A 21,955-nucleotide genomic window follows, 5' to 3' on the forward strand; every position below is an offset into this window, starting at 1 on the left:
GCCAGCAGCAAGGTGACACTTGGGGACCGAAGAATGTCCTGGGGCTTGGTGGTGTCCCCAACTCCATGTGCCAGCAGGGAGGTGACGCTTGGGGACCAGAGTCCATCCTTGTCCCCACACCAGCAGGGAGGTGACATTTGGGGACCAGAGTCCATCCTTGTCCCCACACCAGCAGGGAGGTGACACTGTCCTTGTCCCCAACCCCACACCATTGGGAGGTGACATTTGGGGACCAGAGTCCATCCTTGTCCCCACACCAGCAGGGAGGTGACACAGCAGGGAGGTGACACCAACAGGGAGGTGACGCCGGGGGACTGAAGTCCATCCTTGACCCCACGCCAGGGAGGTGACACTTGGGGACAAGAATCCATCCTTGTCCTCAGCCCCAAAGCAGCAAGGAGGTGACACCAAGGACCAGAGTGTCCATCCTGACCCCACACCAGCAGGGAGGTGACAGTTCTGGGCCACTGCCCTTGTCCCCACACCAGCAGGGAGGTGACACCGGGGGACTGAAGTCCATCCTTGACCCCACACCAGCAGGGAGGTGACACCCGGGGACCGGAGCAGTGGGGACAGAGCCGGGCGGGCACGAGGGGGGCTGGCTGTCCCCAGGTGTCCCCAGGTGTCCCCAGGCGTCCCCCCGGGGCCCGGCTCACACCAGGTGGCCGCGGCCGTTGATGTAGATGCCGTTGGAGCTGGGCTTGGCCTGCAGCATGCCGTTCTCCTGCACAAAGTGCGTCATGGCCGCCTTGATGGGGTCCCCCCCGCCGCCCCCACCCTCCTCTTCCTCCTCCTTGGGCTCCTTCCCGCCCGGCGCCGGCGGCACCGCGGGGACAGCGGGGACAACCACGGGGACGTCGGTCTGCGTCTCGATCTCCCGCACCGTGGAGAGCGTGGAGTAGCTGCGGCCCTCGGGCTCCTCGCTCTGGGGACAAAAGGGACACGTCAGGGGTGCCACCGGGTGTGGGGCAGGGATCGGTGGGGACATGGGGACCAATGGGGACATGGGCACTGCTGGGGACATGGGGACCAGTGGGGACATGGGGACCAATGGGGACATGGGCACTGTGGAGACGTGGGGCCCATGGGGACAATTGGGATATGGGCACCAATGGGGACCAAAGGGGACATTGGAACCATGGGGACAAATGGGTACCAATGACACCAGTGAGGACATGGGGATCAGTGGGGACATGGGGACCAACGGGGACATGAGCTCTGTGGAGACGTGGGGTCCATGGGGACATGGGGACAAATGGGGACCAATGAGATCAGTGGAGACATGGGGAGCAATGGGGACAATTGGGATATGGGGACCAATGGGGACCGTGGGGACATGGGTGACATGGGGATAGGGTCACCATGGGGACATAGGGACCACTGGAGACATGGGGACCAATGGGGACACAGGGACCAGCGGGGACCAATGAGACAGGTGGGGACATGGGGACCGTGGTGACATGGCATTGATGGGGACACGGGCACCATTGGAACCATGGGGACATTGGAACCAAGGGCACCAATGGGGACATGGGGACAAATGGGGACATGGGCACCGTGGGGACATTGGAACCATGGGGACCAATGGGGATATGGGCACTGATGGGGACACAGACACTGCTGGGGACATGGGTGCCACCAGGGCCATGGCCACCATGGGGACACAGGGACCAGTGGGGACATGGCCACCATGGGGACATGATCAGAACAAGGGGAAGGACAGGGACACCAATGAGGACAGGGGCACCATGGGGACACGGACATCACTGTGGGGGACATGGGTGCCACTGGGGACAGGGACACCCCCAGGAACACGGTGACCCTGTGTCCCTGGTGTCCCCCGTGTCTCACCATGGCGGAGCAGATGCTGGTGCCACGCAGACTGTCCCCTCTCAGGCTGTCCCCCCTCAGGCTGTCCCCTCGCAGGCTGTCCCCCCTCAGGCTGCCCTGCCGACTCTCCGTGCGCAGCTGCAGCGTCTCCTCCAGCTGGGACGGGATGGTCAGCGCCCAGGACACACCAAGGACACCCCACAGACACCCCCAGACACCCCAAAGTCTGACCCCATGGACACCCCATGGACATTCCACGGACATTCCACAGACACCCCATAGTTTGATTCCATGGACACTCCATGGACATTCCATGGACACCCCATGAAGACTACAAAAACCTGACGCCATGGACACCCCATGGATCCTCCATGGACATCCCCCAGTTTGATTCCATGGACACCCCATGGACATTCCATGGATCCTCCATGGATATCCCCCAATTTGACCCCATGGAGACCCCATGGACACCTCAAAGTCTGACCCCATGGACACCCCATGGACATTCCATGGACACCTCAAAGTCTGACCCCATGGACACCCCACAGACACCCCAAAGCCTGACCCCATGGATCCTCCATGGACATCCCCCAGTTTGACCCCGTGGAGACCCCACAGACACCCCATGGACACCGCGTGGTTTGACCCCATGGACACCCCACAGCCCAACCCAATCCCCCTTCCTCGGGCACCCCACGGCCCTGCACCCCCCACCCCCGGCCCCCCAAGTCCCCCCCGTTTCCGTGTCCCCACCTGTGCCCGGGGGTCGCTGCTGTGGCTGGAGTGGAGCCTCCGGATGGAATTTTCCCGGGTCAGCGTCAGCTCCTCCTCGCTGGGGACACGGGGGACACTCAGCACCGGCCCCGTGTCATCCCCCGGTGTCCCCCAATGTCCCCTCGTGGCCATGTCCATGTCCCACATCCCGTGTCACCCCTGTCCCTCGTGTGCCCCATGTCCTCTCTTGTCCCACCGTGTCCCTCATGTCCTGCCATATCCTCTATCCCATGTCCCCATCGTGTCGTCTGTGTCCCCATGTGTCCCCCTGCATCTTCCATGTCCTTGTGTCCATCCTGTCCCCCATGTCCCCCATGTCCCTCATGTCCCCAAGTCCCTCCATGTAGCTGTGTTCCTCAATGTCCCCCATTGTCCCCCAATGTCCCCATGTCCCTTGTGTCCCTCCATGTCCATCCATGTCCCCATATCCCCCCATGTCCCCAAGTCTGTCCATGTAGCTGTGTTCCTCAATGTCCCCCATTGTCCCCCATGTCCCCCAGTGTCCATCCGTGTCCCCATGTCTCTCCATGTACCTGTGTCCCCCCCGTGTCCCCCTCCATGTCCCCTATGTCCTTCCGTGCACCTGTGACTCCCAAAGCCCCTTCATGTCCATCCGTGTCCCTCCATGTACCTGTGCCCCCCATGTCTCCTCATGTCCCCTCTGTCCCTCCTTGTCCCCCCGTGTCCCCGTGTCCCTCCGTACCCCCATGTCCCCCAGTGCCCCCCAATGTCCCCTCCCTTACTATTTCTCGGAGATGCGCTGTGTTTTGCGTTTGTGGTACAGGGTCATGACCACCACGACGATGACGAGGACGCAGAGCAGGACGGCGGCGATGACCCCGACCACCACCACCGAGGCCGACACCAGGTCCACGCGGCGCACCGTGTCCTCTGGGGGAGCCCACAGGGGTCAGGGGCGCCCCGAAACGGGGGGACACCCCACGGAGGACACCCCGAACCAGGGGGACACCCCACAGCGGTCGGGGGACATCCCAAATCAGGGGGAGACCCCAAAGCAGGGGTCACGGGGCACCCGAAACAGGGGGACACCCCACAAGGGCCAGGGGGCACCCGAAATGAGGGGGACACCCCAAAGGGGACAGCCTCAACCAGGGGGACACCCCACAAGGGTCTGGGGACACCCCACAGGGGTCAGAGGACATCCCAAATCAAGGGGGACACCCCACAGGGGACACCCTGAACCAGCGGGACACTCCACAAGGGTCAGGGGGCACCCAAACCAGGGGGGACACCCCAGGAGGGACACCCCAAACTGGGGGAGACGCCACAAGGGTCAGGGGGCACCCAAACCATGGGAGACCCCCAAACCAGGGGTCAGGGGACACCCCAAACTAGGGGAGACCTGAAAGGGGTCAGAGGACCCCCCAAAAGATGATGTGGGATGGTGGGCGGGTGGGTGACCAGTGGGTGAGGATGGACAGCAAGAGGTGTCAGAGGGACAGATGGACAATCCATGGACGGGCAGATGGATGGACAGATGGACAAGTCCATCCATGGATGGATAGAGGGGTGTCCATGATCAGATGGACTGACAAGGACGTCCAGGGGTGGGAGGACGGACAAACGGACAGATGGACAAGCCCATGACCAGTGGGTGGGGATGGACAGTGAGAGGTGTCAGAGGGACGGACAGAAGGATGGATGGACAGATGGATGGATAAGCAGGAATCTGGAGGCATGACCGGATGGGCGAGTGGACGGAAGGGCAGATGAGTGGACAGAAAGATGGATGAGTGGGCAGAAGGATGGATGAGTGGGCAGAAGGACAGAGGAGTGGACAGAAGGATGGATGAGTGGACAGAAGGACGGATGAGCAGACAGAAGGACGGATGAGTGGACGGAAGGGCGGGCGAGGGAACGGCAGGGCGGGCGTGAGCAGGCAGTGAGTAAAGCCGGGCTTGGTGAGCACACGATGAGTGGACGGGCGTGGAAGAGGGATGGACCTTGGTGGGATGGGCACAGGGTGGGAGGGACAGACAGATGGATGAGTGAATGAACGGGTGTGTGGATGGACAGATGGACAGATGGGTGGGTGGATGAGTGAATGAATGGATGGACAGATGAGTGGACAGAGGGATGGGTCGATGAATGGATGGATGAATGAATGAATGGATGATGGATGGATGGATGGATGGATGATGGATGGATGGATGGATGGATGGATGGATGGATGGATGGATGGATGGATGGACAGACATACAGACAGATGCAGCAACCAAGCCCAGCACTCCCCTCACCACACTCTCCCTTCTGCCGTGCCCACCCAGGTGCCCCCCGTCCCTGTCCCCACCTGTGGCGCGTCCCCGGATGCTGACGTTGGCCCGGGCCTCCTTGGCGGCCACCCGGTTGGACACCCGGCACACGTAGTCACCGGCGTCGGCCACGGCCAGCGGCCGCTGGAACAGCAGCGTGTCCCCCTTGACCCTGACACCCGCGGGCAGCGGCGCGTCCACCCTGCGGGGACAGCCTGGTGTCAGCCACGGTGACATCTCACCACGACAGTCCTGGTGACAGCCCCGGTGACATCTTCCAGTGGCAGGCCCAGTGACAATCCCCGGTGACAGCCCCGGTGACAATCTCCAGCGTCAGCCGCGGTGACAGTTGCAGTGACAGCCCCCAGTGATCAGCCCAGAGTCAGACCCTGGTGTCAACCCCAGTGACATCTCCTGGTGACACCTCCTGGTGACAACCGTCTGTGACCGCCCCTAGTGGCAGACACCAGTGACTGCCCCCAGCGACACCTCCTGGTGACAACCCCAGTGACAGCCCTGGTGACATCTCCCCTCGACAGCCCCGCTGACAACCCTCGGTGACCACCCCAGTGTCAGTCGCCGGTGTCAGCCCCGGTGGCATCTCCCGGTGACAACTCCAGTGACAGCCCCCAGTGACATTCCTAGGTCACTGCCCCGGTGACACCCCCTGGTGACAGCCCCTCGGTGACACCCCCTGGTGACACCTCCCAGTGACAATCCCGGTGACACCCCCGGTGACAGCCCCTCGGTGACACCCCCTGGTGACACCTCCCAGTGACAATCCCGGTGACTCCCCCGGTGACAGCCCCGGGCGGTGCCGTCGGTGCCATCACAGCCGCCGTGCCGGTTCCCACGGGTGCCGCCCAGCCGGGCCTGCCCGGGCACGCGGCACTGCCAGGCCCTGCCAGGCCCAGCCACGGCGGCACCGGCACCGGGACGGCACGGGCGGGGGCACAATGGGGGTGGCGAGGTGGGACAGGGGGACACGGCACAAGGACAAGGGGATGTGGCAGAGACTGAGGGACGTGGAAGGGACAGGGGGATGTGACAGGGTGACACAGCAGGGACATGGCAGGGACAGGGGGATGTGGCACAGGAGGATGTGGCACAGGGACAGGGGGACGTGGAAGGGACAGAGGGATGTGGCAGGGACAGGGGTGACACAGCAGGGACAGGGGTGACCCGGAAGGGACAGGAGGGACATGGCAGGGACAGAGGGATGGGGCAGGGACAGAGGGACGGGGCAGGGACAGAGGGACGTGGAAGTTAGGGAGATGTGGCACAGGGACAGGGGGACATGGAAAAGGGACAGAGGGATGTGGCAGGGACAGGGGTGACACAGCAGGGACAGGGGGACATGGAAGGGACTGGGGGATGTGGCAGGGACAGGAGGGACGTGGCACTGCAGCAGGGGGATGTGGCAGGAGCAGGGGACATGGAAGGGACAGGGGGGACAAGGGTGACACAACAGGGACATGGCAGGTACAAGAGGATGTGGCAGGGACAGGGGTGACACAACAGGGACACGTGGGGACAGGGGCAAGAACAGGGAGGAACCAACACAGGCAGCAGGGACACAGCAGGGCCACGGGACACGGACATGGCAGGGACAGTGACACGGGCGAGGGGACACATGGCAGGGGGCCACGGGGAGGTGACAGGGGGGGACAGGGGGGGACAGGGGGGGACAGGGGGGGACAGTGGCCTCACCGTGTCCAGTTGAAGGTCGGGGGGGGGTTGCCGTCCCCCAGGCAGGTCAGCGCCGCCCCCTCCATCCCCTCCTGCCACTCGGCCGTGTGGCCCAGCACCGACGCGTCCGACAGGTCTGGGGACACCCAGGGGACAGTCAGGGGACAGTCAGGGGACAAGGTCCCACAGCCCCGCTGTGCCCCCCATGGCCACGGTGTCCCCCTGTGTCCCTCATCCTCCCCATGCCCAATGTCCCACCCTCCGTGTCCCCAAGGTCCTCCGTGCCAGCGTCCCCCAGTGTCACCTGTGTCCCCACACTCCCAATGCCACCTGTGTGCCCCATGTCCCCAACACCCTCCACCTGCCCAGTGCCCCCAGTGTCCCCAAAGCCCTCAGTGCTCCCCGTGATTTCCATGTTCCCAATGTCCCCCATGTCCCCAGTGCCACCCTCACCCTCCATGTCCCCTGTGCCCAGGATGTCCCCAACACCCTCCGTGTCCCCAGTGTCCTCCACACCTCTCAATATCCCCAAGGCCTCCGTGTCCCTCAAGGCTCTCCATGTCCCCAGTGCCCATCGTGTCCCCAAAGCCCTCCATGTCTCACATGTCCCCAGTGTCCTCCATGTCCCCAACGCCCCCGTGTCTCCAGTGTCCCCCATGTCCCCAACACACTCCATGTCCCCAATGCCCTCCACAGACCCCTCGTCTCCAATGTCCCCCATGTCCCCAACACACTCCATGTCCCCTGTCAACCCCCGTGTCCCCAATGCCCATCATGTTTCCAAAAGCCTCCATGTCCCCAAAGCCCTCCATGTCCCCAACACCTTCCATGTCTCCAATACCCCAATGTCTACTGTCAACCCCAATGTCCCCCATGTCCCCAATGTCCCCCATGTCCCCAACACCCTCCGTGTCCCCTGTCAACCCCCATGTCCCCAACGCCCTGCCATGTCCCCCAATGTCCCCCATGTCCCCAATACCTCCCACACCACCCATCACCCTCAATGTCCCCAACACCCTCCATGTCCCCAACACTCTCCACATCCCCAATGTCCCCCATGTCCCCAGAGCTCTCCACACTCCCCATGTCCCCAACATCCCCCCGTGTCCCCAATGCCCTCCATGTCCCCAACACCTCCCACATCCCCAACACCCTCCATGTCCCCTGTCAATCCCCATGTCCTCGACACTCCCCACATCCCCAACACCCCCCATGTCCCCAATGCCCCCCCATGTCCCAAATACCTCCCACACTCCCCATCACCCCCAGTGTTACCAACACCCCCCATGTCCCCCATCACCCTCAATGTCCCCCAACACCCTCCATGTCCCCAGAGCTCTCCACACCCCCAATGTCCCCAACACCCCCATCATCCCCAACGCCCCCCGCGCCCCCATCACTGCCCGCTGGCGCACAGGCGACGCTGAGCGTGTGCGTGATCCTCTTCTCGTGGCGCAGGCCGGGGTGTGCCACCACGCAGGTGAGGCTCTTGCCGTTCATGCTGCGCCCGGGCACCAGGAAGAACTCGCTGGTGACGGAGGCGGAGCGCGCGTGGGCCGAGCGCCGCGTGGCGTTGGTGCCGCGCACCTCGGTCTCCCAGCGCACCGACGGCACCGGGCTGCCCTCGGCCGTGCACGAGGCCGCCAGCGTCCGGCCCTGACCCTCCTCCAGCGGCGGGCCCGGGTTCAGGATGGGCAGCGGTGGCACTGGCGGGGGGACGGGGTGGTTAGGGGCACGGTGGTGGTGGTCTGGGGGGGGTTATTGGTGTGTGGGGTGTCTGCGTGGCACCGTTGCGTCCCCAGTGCCTTCTGTGTACCCAGAGTCCTCAAATCGTCCATGCCCATGGTGTCCCCTCTGCCCTCCATGTGCCCCATGTCCCCTGTGCCCCATGTCCCATGTCCCCCATGTCCCCGGTCCCACACACCCCATGTGTCCCATGCCCTCATGTCCCCCATGTCCTCTACACCTCCCATACCCTTCATGTTCCAAATGTCCCACATGCTCCACATCCCCTGTGCCCCCCATACTCCACATCCCCTGTGTCCCCACACATCCCACATGCCCCGCGTGCCACGTGTCTTCTGTCCCACGTGTCCCCTGTCAAGCCACATGTCCCCAAATGTGCCCCCACATCCCCAACACCCCCCTACGTCCCCCTCAATCCCCTGTGCTCCACATCCCTGTCCCATATACCGTGTCCCACATGTCCCCTGTGCCCCATATCCCCTGTGTCCCATATGCCCCCCATGCCCTACATGCTCCATATCCCCTGTCCCACATGCCCCCTGCCCCATGTGCCCCATGGCCCCTGTGTCCCAAGTCCCTTGCCCCATGTGCCACTTGCTCTATGTCCCCTGTGCCCCACACCCCTGTCCCATGTACCCCATGTCCCCCGTGTCACCCCTACTCCCCCCGTCCCCCGTGTCCCACATACGCCTCGTGTCCCACACATCCCCGTGCCCCCCGCTCCCTCGCTCACCGAGCACCCTGAGCGTGAGGCGCCCCTCGAAGCTGCCCATGGGGAAGGTGATCAGGTGGCACTCGTAGTCGCCCTCGTCGCCCTGCACGGCGTTGCGCAGCACGATGGCGCCGTCGCCGAGGTCGCCGTGCCCGTGGCGCAGCACGCGGCCCACGAAGGGCTCCTGCACGTGCTCGCCGTGCTGCGGGTTCAGCACGGCCACCTCGGCGGGCACCGCGCCCGCGCCGCCGCCGCGCTTCAGCCACGTCACCTGCACCACCTGCTCCTGCTCCTGCGCCCGGTACCGGCACGGCAGCACCACGTCCTGGCCCAGCACGGCCGTCACGCTGCGCGGCACCTCCACGCGGCCGCCGCCTGTGGGGACACGGGGGGACAGCTGAGTGACACCTGGGGGACACCTGAGTGACACCTGAGTGTGGCACCCGAGTGACACCTGAGTGACACCTGAGTGTGGCACCTGAGTGTGGGTACAGGCACCTCCATGCAGCTGCCACCTGTGGGGACACATGGGGACACCTGAGTGACACCTGAGTGACACCTGAGTGTGGCACCTGAGTGTGGGTACAGGCATCACCACACAGCCACCACCTGTGGGGACACGGGGGGACAGCTGAGTGACAGCTGAGTGACACCTGAGTGTGGCACCTGAGTGTGGGTACAGGCACCTCCACGCAGCTGCCACCTGTGGGGACACACAGGGGGACACCTGGGGAACACCTGGGACACCTGAGTGGGACACCTGAGTGTGGGTACAGGCACCTCCACGCGGCCGCCACCTGTGGGGACACGGGGGGACAGCTGAGTGACACCTGGGGGACACCTGAGTGTGGCACCTGAGTGACACCTGAGTGTGGGTACAGGCACCTCCACGCAGCTGCCACCTGTGGGGACACATGGGGACACCTGAGTGACACCTGAGTGTGGCACCTGAGTGTGGGTACAGGCACCTCCACGCGGCTGCCACCTCTGGGACACACAGGGGGACACCTGTGACACCTGGGGGACACCTGGGACACCTGAGTGTGGCACCTGAGTGTGGGTACAGGCACCTCCACATAGCCACCACCTGTGGGGACATGGGGACACCTGTGTGACACTTGTGTGTGGCACCTGTGACACCTGAGTGTGGGTACAGGCACCTCCACGTGTCCACCACCTGCGGGGACATGGGCGACACCTGAGTGACACGTGGGACACCTGGGACACCTGAGCGTGACACCTGTCTGTGGGTACAGGCACCTCCACGCAGCCCCCGTCTGTTGGGACAGGGCAGTGGCACCTGAGGTGACACCTGTGTCACCAGGTGTGGCACCGAGCGGGCACAGGGATGTGCAGGGGCACAGAATAACGTGGCACCTCCACCTGCCCCCACCTGTGGGGACCTCAGCGTGTCCCCTGTGCCACCACCCGTGGGCACCGGGTGCGATCCCAGGGGCGCAGGGGGCTGTGGGACAGCCACGTGTCCCTTGTGCCACCACCTGTGGGCACTTCAGGTGGCTCCAGGTGTGTGGCAGCACATCTGGGCACACCTGCACAGGGCTCAGGGCACACCTGGGCACACCTGCGGGATTTGGGGTTCAGCTTGAGGGCCTGGCTGGGGTTTGGGGCGCAGATTTGAGGTGCCAGATGTGGGGTCCGAGTGCTGGGGATTGCCTTAGGGTTTTGGGGTGCAGGATTTGGGGGTGCAGGTCTGGGGGCTGGTTGGGTGTTTGGGGTGCAGCTTTTGGGGTTTAAGACTTGGGGAGAAGTTTTAGGGGGCTATCAGGGGATTTGAGGTGCAGATTTAGGGTGAGGTTTTGGGGACTGGCAGGTTTGCGCCTGAGAATTTGGGGTACAGGATGTGGGGTGCAAGTTTGGAGGTTCAAGATTTGGGGGGGCTATCAGGGTATTTGGGGTGCGGTTTTGGGGACTGGCTGAGGTTTTGGGGTGCGGGTTTGTGGTTGAGAATTTGGGGTGTAGAACACGGAGTGGAGGATTTGGGGTGAAGGATTGTAGTTGAGAGTTTGGGGTGCGGGATTTGGGGCTCATTAGAAGCCTTTGGGTTCGAGTTTGGGGTGCAGGATTTGGGGTGCAGATTCGGGGTGTGGGATTTGAGGAGAAGGATTCGGGGTGCAGATTCGGGGTGTGGGATTTGAGGAGAAGGATTCGGGGTGCAGATTCGGGGTGTGGGATTTGAGGAGAAGGATTCGGGGTGCAGATTCGGGGTGTGGGATTTGAGGAGAAGGTTCGGGGTGCAGATTTGGGGTGCGGGGTTGTGGTTGAGAATTTGAGGCGCAGGATTTGGGGCCCAGTTTTGGGGCGCAGCATTTGGGGCTCATTGGGATCCTTTAGGTTCGACTTGGAGGCCCGGGATTTTGGGGTCTCCTCGGGGTGGGGGTTGGGTGCATTTTTGGGGGTGCATTTTTGGCAGTGGGCGTGGCCGCAGTTTTGGGGGGCGTGTCCGCAGTTTTGGGGGCGTGTCCGCAGTTTTGGGGGGCGGTTCCCGCCCCGCCGCCGCCGCCAGAAGCGGCCGGGCCGGCCCGTCCAGCCCAACCGGCCGGGACGGATCCCCCTGTGCCGCCCCCGCCGAGCCCCCCGCGGGCTCCCCAAAACGCCCCCCACCCCCTAAACCCCCCGAGGACCCCAGACTCATTAACCCTTTCATTAATTACCCCGTAACCCCCCCCCCCACACACACACGTGCCTCAGTTTCCCCAAGCGCCGCCGCGCTGCAGAGCGAACGGGGATCTCAGGACGAGATTGGGGGGTCCCGTGAGGGGTCTGGGGGGGGTCCCCGCGGCCGTGGGGCGGTTCTGGGGTTCCGTGGGGAGGTTCCCCCCCCTCGGGGCGTCCCCACCCAGCGGGGCCCGAGCGCGTGGGAACGGGCGCGGGGAACCGGCAGAACCGGCCCCGCTGCCCCCACGCCCCGCCGGCGGATGGGGGGGGGGAAAGAGCCCAAAACCGGCCCCGGCAGCGGCCGTGGGGGGGTCCCGGGGGGTCCCGAGGGTTGGGGGGGGTCCCGGGGGGTCTCCCAATTTCCCACGGGGGTCGAGCCCCGATTGGGGGGGGGGGGGGAGGCGCTCGGGGCGGTTTTTTCCCACGGGGACGCGCGCGCACGTGCGGGGCCACCCCCGGTCCCCGCAGGCCGAGATGGGGGGGACACGAGTGGAGAGACCCCCCCCCCCCACACACACACACACGCACAATCCCAAAACCCAAAAAAAAAGGGGTCGCACGAGCGTGGGAACGCCTTGCACACGCGTGGGAACGCCTTGCACACGCGTGTGCGCCCCACGCCCCCCGCAAGGCACGGGGAGCCCCCCGAACCCCCCCATAGGGTGCGGGTCTCGCGTGGGGGGCGGGAGGGCTCAGCACCCTTGGGTGGTCCCCAGCCCGTTCCCACGCGTCCCCAGGGGAAACTGAGGCACAGAGGAAGGGGGGGGGCGGGGCAGAGCAGGGACCCCCCCGGGGCCATCCCGGTTCCCACGGTTTGTCCCCCCCCCCACCCCGCTCCACTCAGAGTGTCCCCAAACGGGTCCGCGTGCCCCGGGGAAGGGGGGGGGGGGGAGCGGAGCCCACGCAGAGGCGCAGGTGCGCACGCACGGGCACGCGCGCAGGTGTGCGCGCACACGCGTGTGAAGCGCCCGAGGCGCTGCTCCCCCCCTTCACCACCACCACCACCATCATCATCATCATCATCATCATCATCCCCTAAGCACGGACAGACGGACACGCGGGGCCGCAGGTGCACACGCGAGCGCTCCCACGTACACACGCACACACACACGCGCGCACCTGCACACACGCGTGTGCGCGCACACCTGCGCGCGCCCCCGCCGCTCCCGGTTTCACCCCAACCCCCGCTCCGCGGGATCCCCGGTTCTTCCCCCCCCACCCCATCCCAGTCCCGCTCCCGGTCCCGGTCCGGCCCCTCCGGGAGCTCCGGGGTGCCCCCGGTACCCCCGAGCCGCGGCGCCGGTCGGGGAGAAACGTGGGAAGCGCTCCCGCTCCCGGGACCCCTCGCAGCCGCTCCCGGTGGTTACCCCGGTTTTATCCCGGTTTTATCCCGGTTTTATCCCGGCTTTATCCCGGTGTTTATCCCGGCGCCGGTGCCAGCGCCGGTGTCCCGTGGCCCTTACCGGTGACGGCGAGCAGGAAGCCGAGCAGGAGCACGGGCGCCCCGGGCATCCCGCGGGGCTCCATGCGCAGCGCTCCGGGCTCACGGCGCCGCTCGGGGCCCGGGCAGCACCATCCGGACCGGAGCGGGCCCCACCGGCACCGCCGGGACAGCGCCGGGACAACCGGGCACGGCCTCGGCGGCTCCCTCCGGGCAGTACCGGGACGCACCGGGACGCACCGAGGCGCTCCGGGCTGAGCCGGGCCGGAGCGGGCGGGACCGGGGCCGAGCCGGGCCGGTGGCGGCGGAGGGGCCGGTGCTGCTCGGCTGCGGGACGGTACCGGGGCAGGGGCGGGGCGGGGCGGGGCTCGGGGGGCGGGGCCTGGCGGGGCGGGGCCGGGCGGGGTCGGACCGGTCCGGCAGGTCCGGCCGGGGGCGGGGCCGAGGGCGCGGCCTTAAAGCGGCGATGGCCGCGGGGGGAGCGGTGGGGCCACACCCGGCGGGGCCGGGAGCGCTCCCAGTAACCTGCCAGGGTTCCCTCCCAGTGCCCTCCATGGCTCCCCCAGTGCTGGCAGTGCCCCCTCCCAGTGCCCCTCATGGACCTCCCAGTGCCCCCAGTGCTCCCAGTGCCCTCCATGGTACCCCCAGTGCTGGCAGTGCCCGCCATGGACCTCCCAGTGCTCCCAGTAACCCCCCAGTACTCCCGGTGCTCCCTCCCAGTGCCCTCCATGGACCTCCCAGTGCCCCCAGTGCTCCCAGTGCCCCCCATGGACCTCCCAGTGCTCCCTCCCAGTGCTCCCAGTAACCCCCCAGTACTCCCGGTGACCCCTCCCAATGCCCTCCATGGCTCCCCCAGTACTCCCAGTGCTCCCAGTACTCCCTCCCAGTGCCCCTCATGGACCTCCCAGTGCCCCCAGTGCTCCCAGTGCCCTCCATGGCATCCCCAGTGCTGGCAGTGCCCTCCATGGACCTCCCAGTGCTCACTCCCAGTGCTCCCAGTAACCTGCCAGGGTTCCCTCCCAGTGCCCCTCATGGACCTCCCAGTGCCCCCAGTGCTCCCAGTGCCCTCCATGGCTCCCCCAGTACTGGCAGTGCCCCCCATGCACCTCCCAGTGCTCCCTCCCAGTGCTCTCAGCAACCCCCCAGTACTCCCGGTGCCCCCTCCCAGTGCCCTCCATGGACCTCCCAGTGCCCCCAGTGCTCCCAGTGCCCTCCATGGCTCCCCCAGTACTCCCGGTGCGCTCCACGGATCTCCCAGTGCTCCCAGTACTCCCTCCCAGTGCCCCCAGTGCTCCCAGTGCCCTCCATGGCTCCCCCAGTACTCCCAGTGCACTCCGTGGACCTCGCAGTGCTCCCTCCCAGTGCTCCCAGTAACCCCCCAGTACTCCCGGTGCTCCCTCCCAGTGCCTTCCATGGCACCCCCAGTGCCCCTCATGGACCTCCCAGTACTCCCAGTAACCCTGATGGCATCCCCAGTTCTCTCCATGGCACCCCCAGTGCTCCCAGTAACCCCCCACGGCAGCCCCAGTGCTCCCAGTCACCCCCCATGGACCTCCCAGTGCTCCCAGTGCCCCTCGTATCCCCCCCAGTCCATTCCTGTCCCCTCCCAGTGCTCCCAGTAACCCCTCACGGACCTCCCAGTGCCCCTCGTATCCCTCCCAGTGCCCCCCTAACCCTTCCCATTACCCCCCCAGTACATCCCAGTTCCTCCCCACACCTGGGCGCCGTCACCGACACCCCCAAAAGTTTTGGGATCCCCGAATTTCCCCCAGGGAAACCCGATGGGAGTGGAGGGGATGGGGGGGGGGGGGCGTTTATTGGCACAGCAAAAATGGGGAAAACGGGGAAAAATCAGGAATGGGAATGTGGGGGGGTCAGCAGAGGCCAGACCCAGCTGAGCACACCCGGGGGACCCCAAAATTGTGGGGGAGGAACGGGGACCCCCCCTCAGGACCCCCCAACTTCGGAGCTCTCCGGGGAGGGGTCCTTGGAAGCGGAGCAGAGGTGGAAGATCCCTGGGGGAGGGAAAGGGGGGATCTGGGAACCCCAAAATTACCCCCAAAAACTGGGGGGAAGTGGGGGGGGGGGGGAAATCTCATTCCCTGCAGAGCCCGGGCACAGCTCAGCGCGGGGATGGACACCCCAATTCCAGCGGCCCCCCCAAATCCCCGTTCCCGTTTTCCCCCCAGTTCCCCGGACCCGTTACCGTGACCCCCAAATCCCCGTTCCCCTCGCCGTTCCCGTTCCCTCCCAACCCCGTTTTCCCCTCCCCGTTCCGGTATCCCCCCCCAAATCCCCGTTTCCCCCGCACCGTTCCCGTTTCTCCCCCCGTTCCCGTCCCGCTCCCCCGTCCCCGTTCCCTTTTTTCCCCCTCAATCCCCGTTCCCCCCGCACCGTTCCGATGACTCACCGTTTTCCCCTCCCGTTCCCGTTTTCCCCTCCCGTTCCCGTTTTCCCCTCCCGTTCCCGTTTTCCCCTCCCGTTCCCGTTTCCCCCCCTCATTCCCTTTCCCCCCCCCCCCCGTTTCCGTTCCTCCCCGTTCCCATTTCCCCCCCTCGTTCCCGTTTCCCCCTCCGTTCCTCTCCTATTCCCGTTCCCTGCCCCCCCCCCCATTCCCGCTCCCGCTCCCGTTCCCGGTCCCGGTACCGGTACCGGCCGATCCCCCCGGTTCCCGTTTCCCTCCAATCCCCGTTCCCTCCCCTCCCCATTCCCGTTTTCTCCCCTCCATTCCCAGTTTCCCCCCCCCCCCCCCCGTTCCCCATCCCCGTTCCCGGTACCGGCCGATCCTCCCGGTTCCCGTTTTCCCCGTCTCCATTCCCGTTCCTGTTCCCCCCCATTCCCGGTCCCGTTCCCGGTTCCCGTTCCCGGTACCGGCCGATCCCCCCGGTTCCCCCCATTCCCGGTCCCATTCCGGGTTCCCGGTACCGGCCGATCCTCCCGGTTCCCGTTTCCCCCCCCCTCCATTCCCGTCCCTGTTCCCCCCCATTCCCGGTTCCTGTTGCCGGTACCGGCCGATCCCCCCGGTTCCCGTTTCCCCCCCCTCCATTCCCGGTCCCTTTCCCGGTTCCCGTTGCCGGTACCGGCCGATCTCCCCGGTTCCCCCCATTGCCGGTCCCGTTGCCGGTTCCCGTTGCCGGTACCGGCCGATCCCCCCGGTTCCCCCCATTCCCGTTCCCGGTTCCCGTTGCCGGTACCGGCCGATCCCCCCGGTTCCCCCCGTTCCCGGTCCCGTTCCCGGTTCCCGTTGCCGGTACCGGCCGATCCCCCCGGTTCCCCCCATTCCCGTTGCCGGTTCCCGTTGCCGGTACCGGCCGATCCCAGCAGCGCCGCCGCCACCCAGGCCAGGATGAAGGACCAGGAGAAGCTCCAGGAGCTGCGGGGGGGCCCCAGCAGGGCCAGAGCCCCCCCAGAGCCCAGGCCGAGCCCCAGGAGGGACAGCAGCCCTGGGGACAGCGGGGACAGGGACAGTGACAGCGGGGACAGTGACAGGCCGAGCCCCAGGAGGGACAGCAGCCCTGGGGACAGCGGGGACAATAGAGCGGGGACGGGGACAGCGGGGACAGGGACAGGGACAGTGACAGCGGGGACAGTGACAGGCCGAGCCCCAGGAGGGACAGCAGCCCTGGGGACAGCGGGGACAGCAGTGACAATAGGGCGGGGACAGGGGACAGTTTGGGATGGGGACAGCAGGGACAGGGGACAGCAAGAACAGGAGTGACACAGCTCGGGACAGGAGTGACAATGGAGCAGGGACAGGGGACACTTCGGGACACTGATGATCCCCAAATTCCCACCCTGCGGGGACAGGGGACAGCTCAGGGCAGAGGTGACACTCCCAGGAGGGACAGGAGTGACAATAGAGCAGGGACAGGGGACAGTTTGGGACAGGAGTGACCAGGGACAGCAGGGGCAGGGACAGGAGTGATGGGGGACACTTCGGGACACTGATGATCCCCAAATTCCCACCCTGCAGGGACAGGGGACAGCTCAGGACACGGGTGGCACTCCCAGCAGGGACAGGGACAGCCCCGATGTCCCCAAATCCCCACCCTGCCCAGCCCAGCGCTGCTCCTATGGGGACAGTCCCCAAGCCCTGTGTCCCTCCGTGTCCCCCATGTCCCCCCGTGTCCCCGGTGTCCCCAGATGTCCCCGCTGTCCCCACGTACCTGCCAGCAGCAGCGTGGCCCCCGTGTCCCCCGTGTCCCATGTTCCCCCGTGTCCCCAGATGTCCCCGGTGTCCCCAGATGTCCCCGGTGTCCCCACGTACCTGCCAGCAGCAGGGTGTCCCCCCGTGTCCCCCGTGTCCCCGGTGTCCCCAGATGTCCCCGGTGTCCCCACGTACCTGCCAGCAGCAGCGTGGTCCCCGCCGCCCGTTCCCGCTCCCGCCGGGCCCCGCCGGGCCCCAGGGGCAGCCCCAGGACGAGCCCCGCGGCCGCGGCCACCACCGAGAGCAGCAGCAGCGCCCGGGTGGCCTCCAGGAGAGCTGGGCAGGGGACACCGAGTGGGGACACCGAGTGGGGACACCAGGGTGGCACCCCCGGTGACCAAATCCAGGGGACACCCGCGGGGACGGCAGAGACACCGCCAGGGGTGGGGACGGTGGGGACAGAGATGGAACCCCCTCAATTTCCGTCCTGTGTGGGGGTGACATCTCTGGGGGACACCCATGGGGACATCTCTGGGGGTGACATCTCTGAGGGTGACATCTCTGGGGGACACCCATGGGGACATCTCTGGGAGTGACATCTCTGGGGGACACCCATGGGGACATCTCTGGGAGTGACATCTCTGGGGGACACCCATGGGGACATCTCTGGGAGTGGCACCGCCGGGGACAGACACCTCCAGTCTCCAGGGGACACTGGGGACACCCATGGGGACATCTCTGGGGGTGACATCTCTGAGGGACACCCATGGGGGACATCTCTGGGGGTGACATCTCTGGGGACAGACACCTCCAGTCTCCAGGGGACATTGGGGACACCCATGGGGACATCTCTGGGGGTGACATCTCTGAGGGACACCCATGGGGACATCTCTGGGGGTGACATCTCTGGGGGACACCCATGGGGACATCTCTGGGGTTCCCCGTGGGTGGCACCACCAGGGACATCACAGAGGGACCCAGGGAGGGGACACTGGGGACAGCGATGCCCCCCCCGTTGTCCCCATGCCCGGCGTACCTGGGGTGGTGGCATGGGGGTGGCACTGTCCCCCGAGGCAGCCGTGCCACAGCCCCAGGCTGGCCGTGCCCCCCGGTGCCCGGCGCTGTGCCCAGAACGGGGTGGCAGTGGCGGCCACCAGCAGTGCCAGGCCGGTGGCACCGCACAGGGACCCCCCGAGTGGCATCCTGAGGGGACACGGGGACAGCTGGGGACATGGGGACAGTGTGGGGACATGGGGACAGAGTGGGGACAGCGTGGAGAGGGCATGGGGACAACGTGGGGACAGTGTGGGGACAGTGTGGGGACAGTGTGGAGATGTGGGGACAGCGTGGGGACATGGGGACAGTGTGGGGACAGTGTGGGGGGATATGAGAACAGACGTGGGGACAGCAGCAGGGACATGGGGACAGCGTGGGGACAGTGTGGGGACAGTTTGGGACAACCGCAGGGATGCAGGGACAGGCATGGGGACAGTTTGGGGACATGGGGACAGTGTGGGGACAGGCATGGGGACAGTTTGGGGACAGTTTGGGGACATGGGGACAGCATGGGGACAGGCATGGGGACAGTTGGGGACAGCGTGGGGACAACCGTAGGGATGCAGGGACAGGCATGGGGACAGCGTGGGGACACGGGGACAGGCTCTGGGACACAGAGAAAGTGTGGGGACAGTGTGGGGACATCTGTGGGGGACACGAGGATCCCCAGGATGTCATCTCATGGGGACACAGGGGACACCCACGGGGACATCTCTGGGGACATGGGGGTGCCCGTGGGTGGCACCTCAGGGGACACCTGTGGGGACATTCCTGGGGGAAGGGGGTACATGGGGGTGGCACCTCTGGGGACACGGGGGACATCCCTAGGGGAGGGGACACTGGGGACAGACACAGGGGACACAGGGGACATTGGGGACATTGGGACTCACCCGCCGTCAGCAGCCCATGGCCCCTGTCCCCGTGTCGGTCTGTCCCTGCTGTCCCCGTGTCTGTCCCCGCTGTCCCCGTGTCCGTCTGTCCCGCTGTCCCCAGGGAGGGGACAGGGCCCCCGGCACGTGGCACTGCCATTGTTGGGGACACAATGCGGGAAGGCTCTGGCTGCTGAGGTGGCACCACCAGCCTGTCCCCAGGCGGGTGACACCGCGGGGACAGGGGGGGACACGGACGGGTCCTGCCAGGCCTTGGGGACAGCGGGTGACAGCCCCGAGGGCAGGGCCAGCCCTGGCTGGGGACATTGGGGACACTGCCCGGCTGGAGAGGGGACACTGGGGACACGGGGGACATGGGGGACAGAGACATTGGGGACACTGGGGACATGGGGGACATGAGGGACAGAGACACTGGGGACACGGGGGACACGGGGGACACGGGGGACATGGGGGACAGAGACACTGGGGACATGGGGGACATGGGGACAGGGACATTGGGGATATTGGGGACATGGGGACACGGACACTGGGGACATTGGGGATCAGGGACATTGGGGATATTGGGGACATTGGGGACATGGGGACACTGGGGACATGGGGGACATTGGGACAGAGACATTGGGGACACTGGGGACATTGGGACAGGGACATTGGGGACATGGGGACGTGGGGACATGGGGGACAGAGACACTGGGGATATTGGGGACATGGGGGACAGTTCCGCCCCCAGACCCCCAAAACCGCCCCGAACCCACAAAGCCCCCAGACCCCCGCAATGCCCCGGCCCCTCGGACCCCCCCCAGAATACTCCGAGACACCCCCAGAACCCCCCTGACCCCAACACCTCCAATCCCCTCAGGACCCCCCAAAACCCCCCTGAACTCCCTGAACCCCTTAGGACCCCCAAACCCCCTGGACCCCCCCAGAACCCCAAACCCCCCAGACCCCGAACCCCCCTGGACCCCCAACACCTCGAATCCCCCAAGACCCTCAGGACCCGCCCGGACCCCCCCCCAAGAAACCCCAAAACCCCAAACACCACAGGCCCCCAACCCTCCTGGACCCCCCCCAAACCCCCCAGAACCCCAAATCCCCCAGAACCCCAAACCCCCCGAACCCTCCCAGAGCCCCCCCTGGACCCCCCTGAACCCCAAACCCCCCCGGGCCCCCCCAAACCCCCCGGGGGTCCCCAGGGCCGCCCCCAGCCCCAGGGGCAGCAGCAGCAGCAGCAGCTCCCACATGGCCCCGGGGGGACACGGGGGTGACACACGGGGGTGACACACGGGGGACACACGGGGGACACACGGGGGACACGGGGGGGGCACAGGGCCCGGCCCTGCCACGTGGCGGCCGCTCCTCCCCACGGGCCGGTCCCAGTGTCCCCAAATGTCCCCAAATGTCCCCAAATGGCCCCGCGGGTGTCCCCCACGCCAGCCCCGGCCAAGTGTTGGGGTCACCTCCTGTGTCGCTGTCGCCTCTATGTCCCTGCCAGGGTGTCGCTGTCACCGCCGTGTCCCTCTCAGGGTGTCCCTGCCACCCTCCTGTCACCCCAAAGTGTCCCCGTGTCCCCCCAAAGTGTCCCCGTGTCACCCCAAAGTGTCCCCATGTCCCATCCAGGGTGTCCCTGTCACACCCGTGTGCCCTCAAAGTGTCCCTGTGTCCCTGTCAGGGTGTCACCGTCACCCTCGTGTTCCATCCAAGGTGTCCCTGTGTCCCTGCCAGGGTGTCACTGTCACTTCCACGTCCCTCCAAAGTGTCCCTGTGTGCCCCCCCAAAGTGTCTCTCTGTCCCTCTCAGGGTGTCCCTGTCACCCCCATGTCCCACCCAGGGTGTCCCCATGTTCCCACCGGGTGTCCCTGTCACCCCCATGTCCCCCCCATGCTGTCCCTGTCCCCCCCCCAAGGCGTCCCCATGTCCCCCTTAGGGTGTCCCTGTCACCTCCTATGTCCCTCCAAAGTGTCCCCGTGTCCCCTCAAAGTGTCCCCATGTCCCATCAGGGTGTCCCTGCCACCCCCGTGTCGCAGTCAGTGTCACCCCCATGTCCCCCACAGGGTGTCCCCTCCCCATCAGAGTGTCACTGTCACCCCCATGTCCCACCAAAGTGTCCCCGTGTCCCCTCAAAGTGTCCCCATGTCCCATCCAGGGTGTCCCTGCCACCCCCGTGTCCCCCCTCAAAATGTCCCCATGTTCCCCAGGCGTCTCTGTCACCCCCATGTCCCCCTTAGGGTGTCCCTGTCACCTCCTAATGTCCCTCCAAAGTGTCCCCGTGTCCCCTTTAAGTGTCTCCGTGTCCCATCCAGGCTGCTCCTGTCACCCCAGTGTCCCCCATGGCTGTGTCCCCCCCCTCCCATCCTGTCCCTGAACCCCCCCAAGTTGTCCCCATGTCCCCTCGGAGTGTCCCCACGTCCCATCCAGGGTGTCCCTGTCACCTCCATGTCCCAGTCAGTGTCACCCCCATGTCCCCCACAGGGTGTCCCCCCTCCTCAGGGTGTTCCTGTCACCCCCCTGTCCCCCCAAACTGTCCCTGTGTCCCATCCAGGCTGTCCCTGTAACCCCCTTGTCCCTCCCCACCCCTCCTCAAGTGTCCCCATGTCCCCCCCAGGTGTCCCTGTCACCCCCCCTGTCCCCCCCCCCCTCCCATCCTGTCCCTGTGCCTCCCCAAGTTGTCCCCATGTCCCCTCGGAGTGTCCCCATGTCCTTCCAGGTGTCCCTGCCACCCCC

General features: G+C 66.1%; 1 protein-coding gene across 1 annotated transcript; it reads right to left on the minus strand.

Annotated features, from left to right (window-relative positions):
* Positions 1–223: 223 nt before the first annotated feature.
* NECTIN4 (nectin cell adhesion molecule 4) lies at positions 224–13,212 on the minus strand. The gene is made up of 9 exons (XM_063182995.1): positions 13,164–13,212; positions 9,046–9,399; positions 7,982–8,272; positions 6,588–6,702; positions 4,916–5,079; positions 3,348–3,495; positions 2,584–2,662; positions 1,852–1,986; positions 224–925 (listed from the first exon to the last, which is right to left on the minus strand). Exons 1-9 carry the CDS (start codon positions 13,210–13,212, stop codon positions 653–655), a joined length of 1,608 nt encoding a protein of 535 aa, XP_063039065.1. The 3' UTR covers positions 224–652.
* Positions 13,213–21,955: the final 8,743 nt, after the last annotated feature.

The sequence above is a fragment of the Melospiza melodia genome, unplaced genomic scaffold, assembly GCF_035770615.1.
Source record: "Melospiza melodia melodia isolate bMelMel2 unplaced genomic scaffold, bMelMel2.pri scaffold_342, whole genome shotgun sequence".
Lineage (NCBI taxonomy): Eukaryota > Metazoa > Chordata > Aves > Passeriformes > Passerellidae > Melospiza > Melospiza melodia.

What these genes read in the sequence shown, in the direction of transcription:
- NECTIN4 (XM_063182995.1), bottom strand. Translation starts at nt 13,212, where the DNA reads ATGCCCGGGGCGCCCGTGCTCCTGCTCGGCTTCCTGCTCGCCGTCACC. An exon ending in CCTCACGCTCAGGGTGCTCG is followed by an intron (nt 8,273 to 9,045) that starts GTGAGCGAGGGA and finishes TCCCCCCGCCAG; the next exon opens with TGCCACCGCTGCCCATCCTG. An exon ending in CCGACCTTCAACTGGACACG is followed by an intron (nt 5,080 to 6,587) that starts GTGAGGCCACTG and finishes CTGTCCCCGCAG; the next exon opens with GGTGGACGCGCCGCTGCCCG.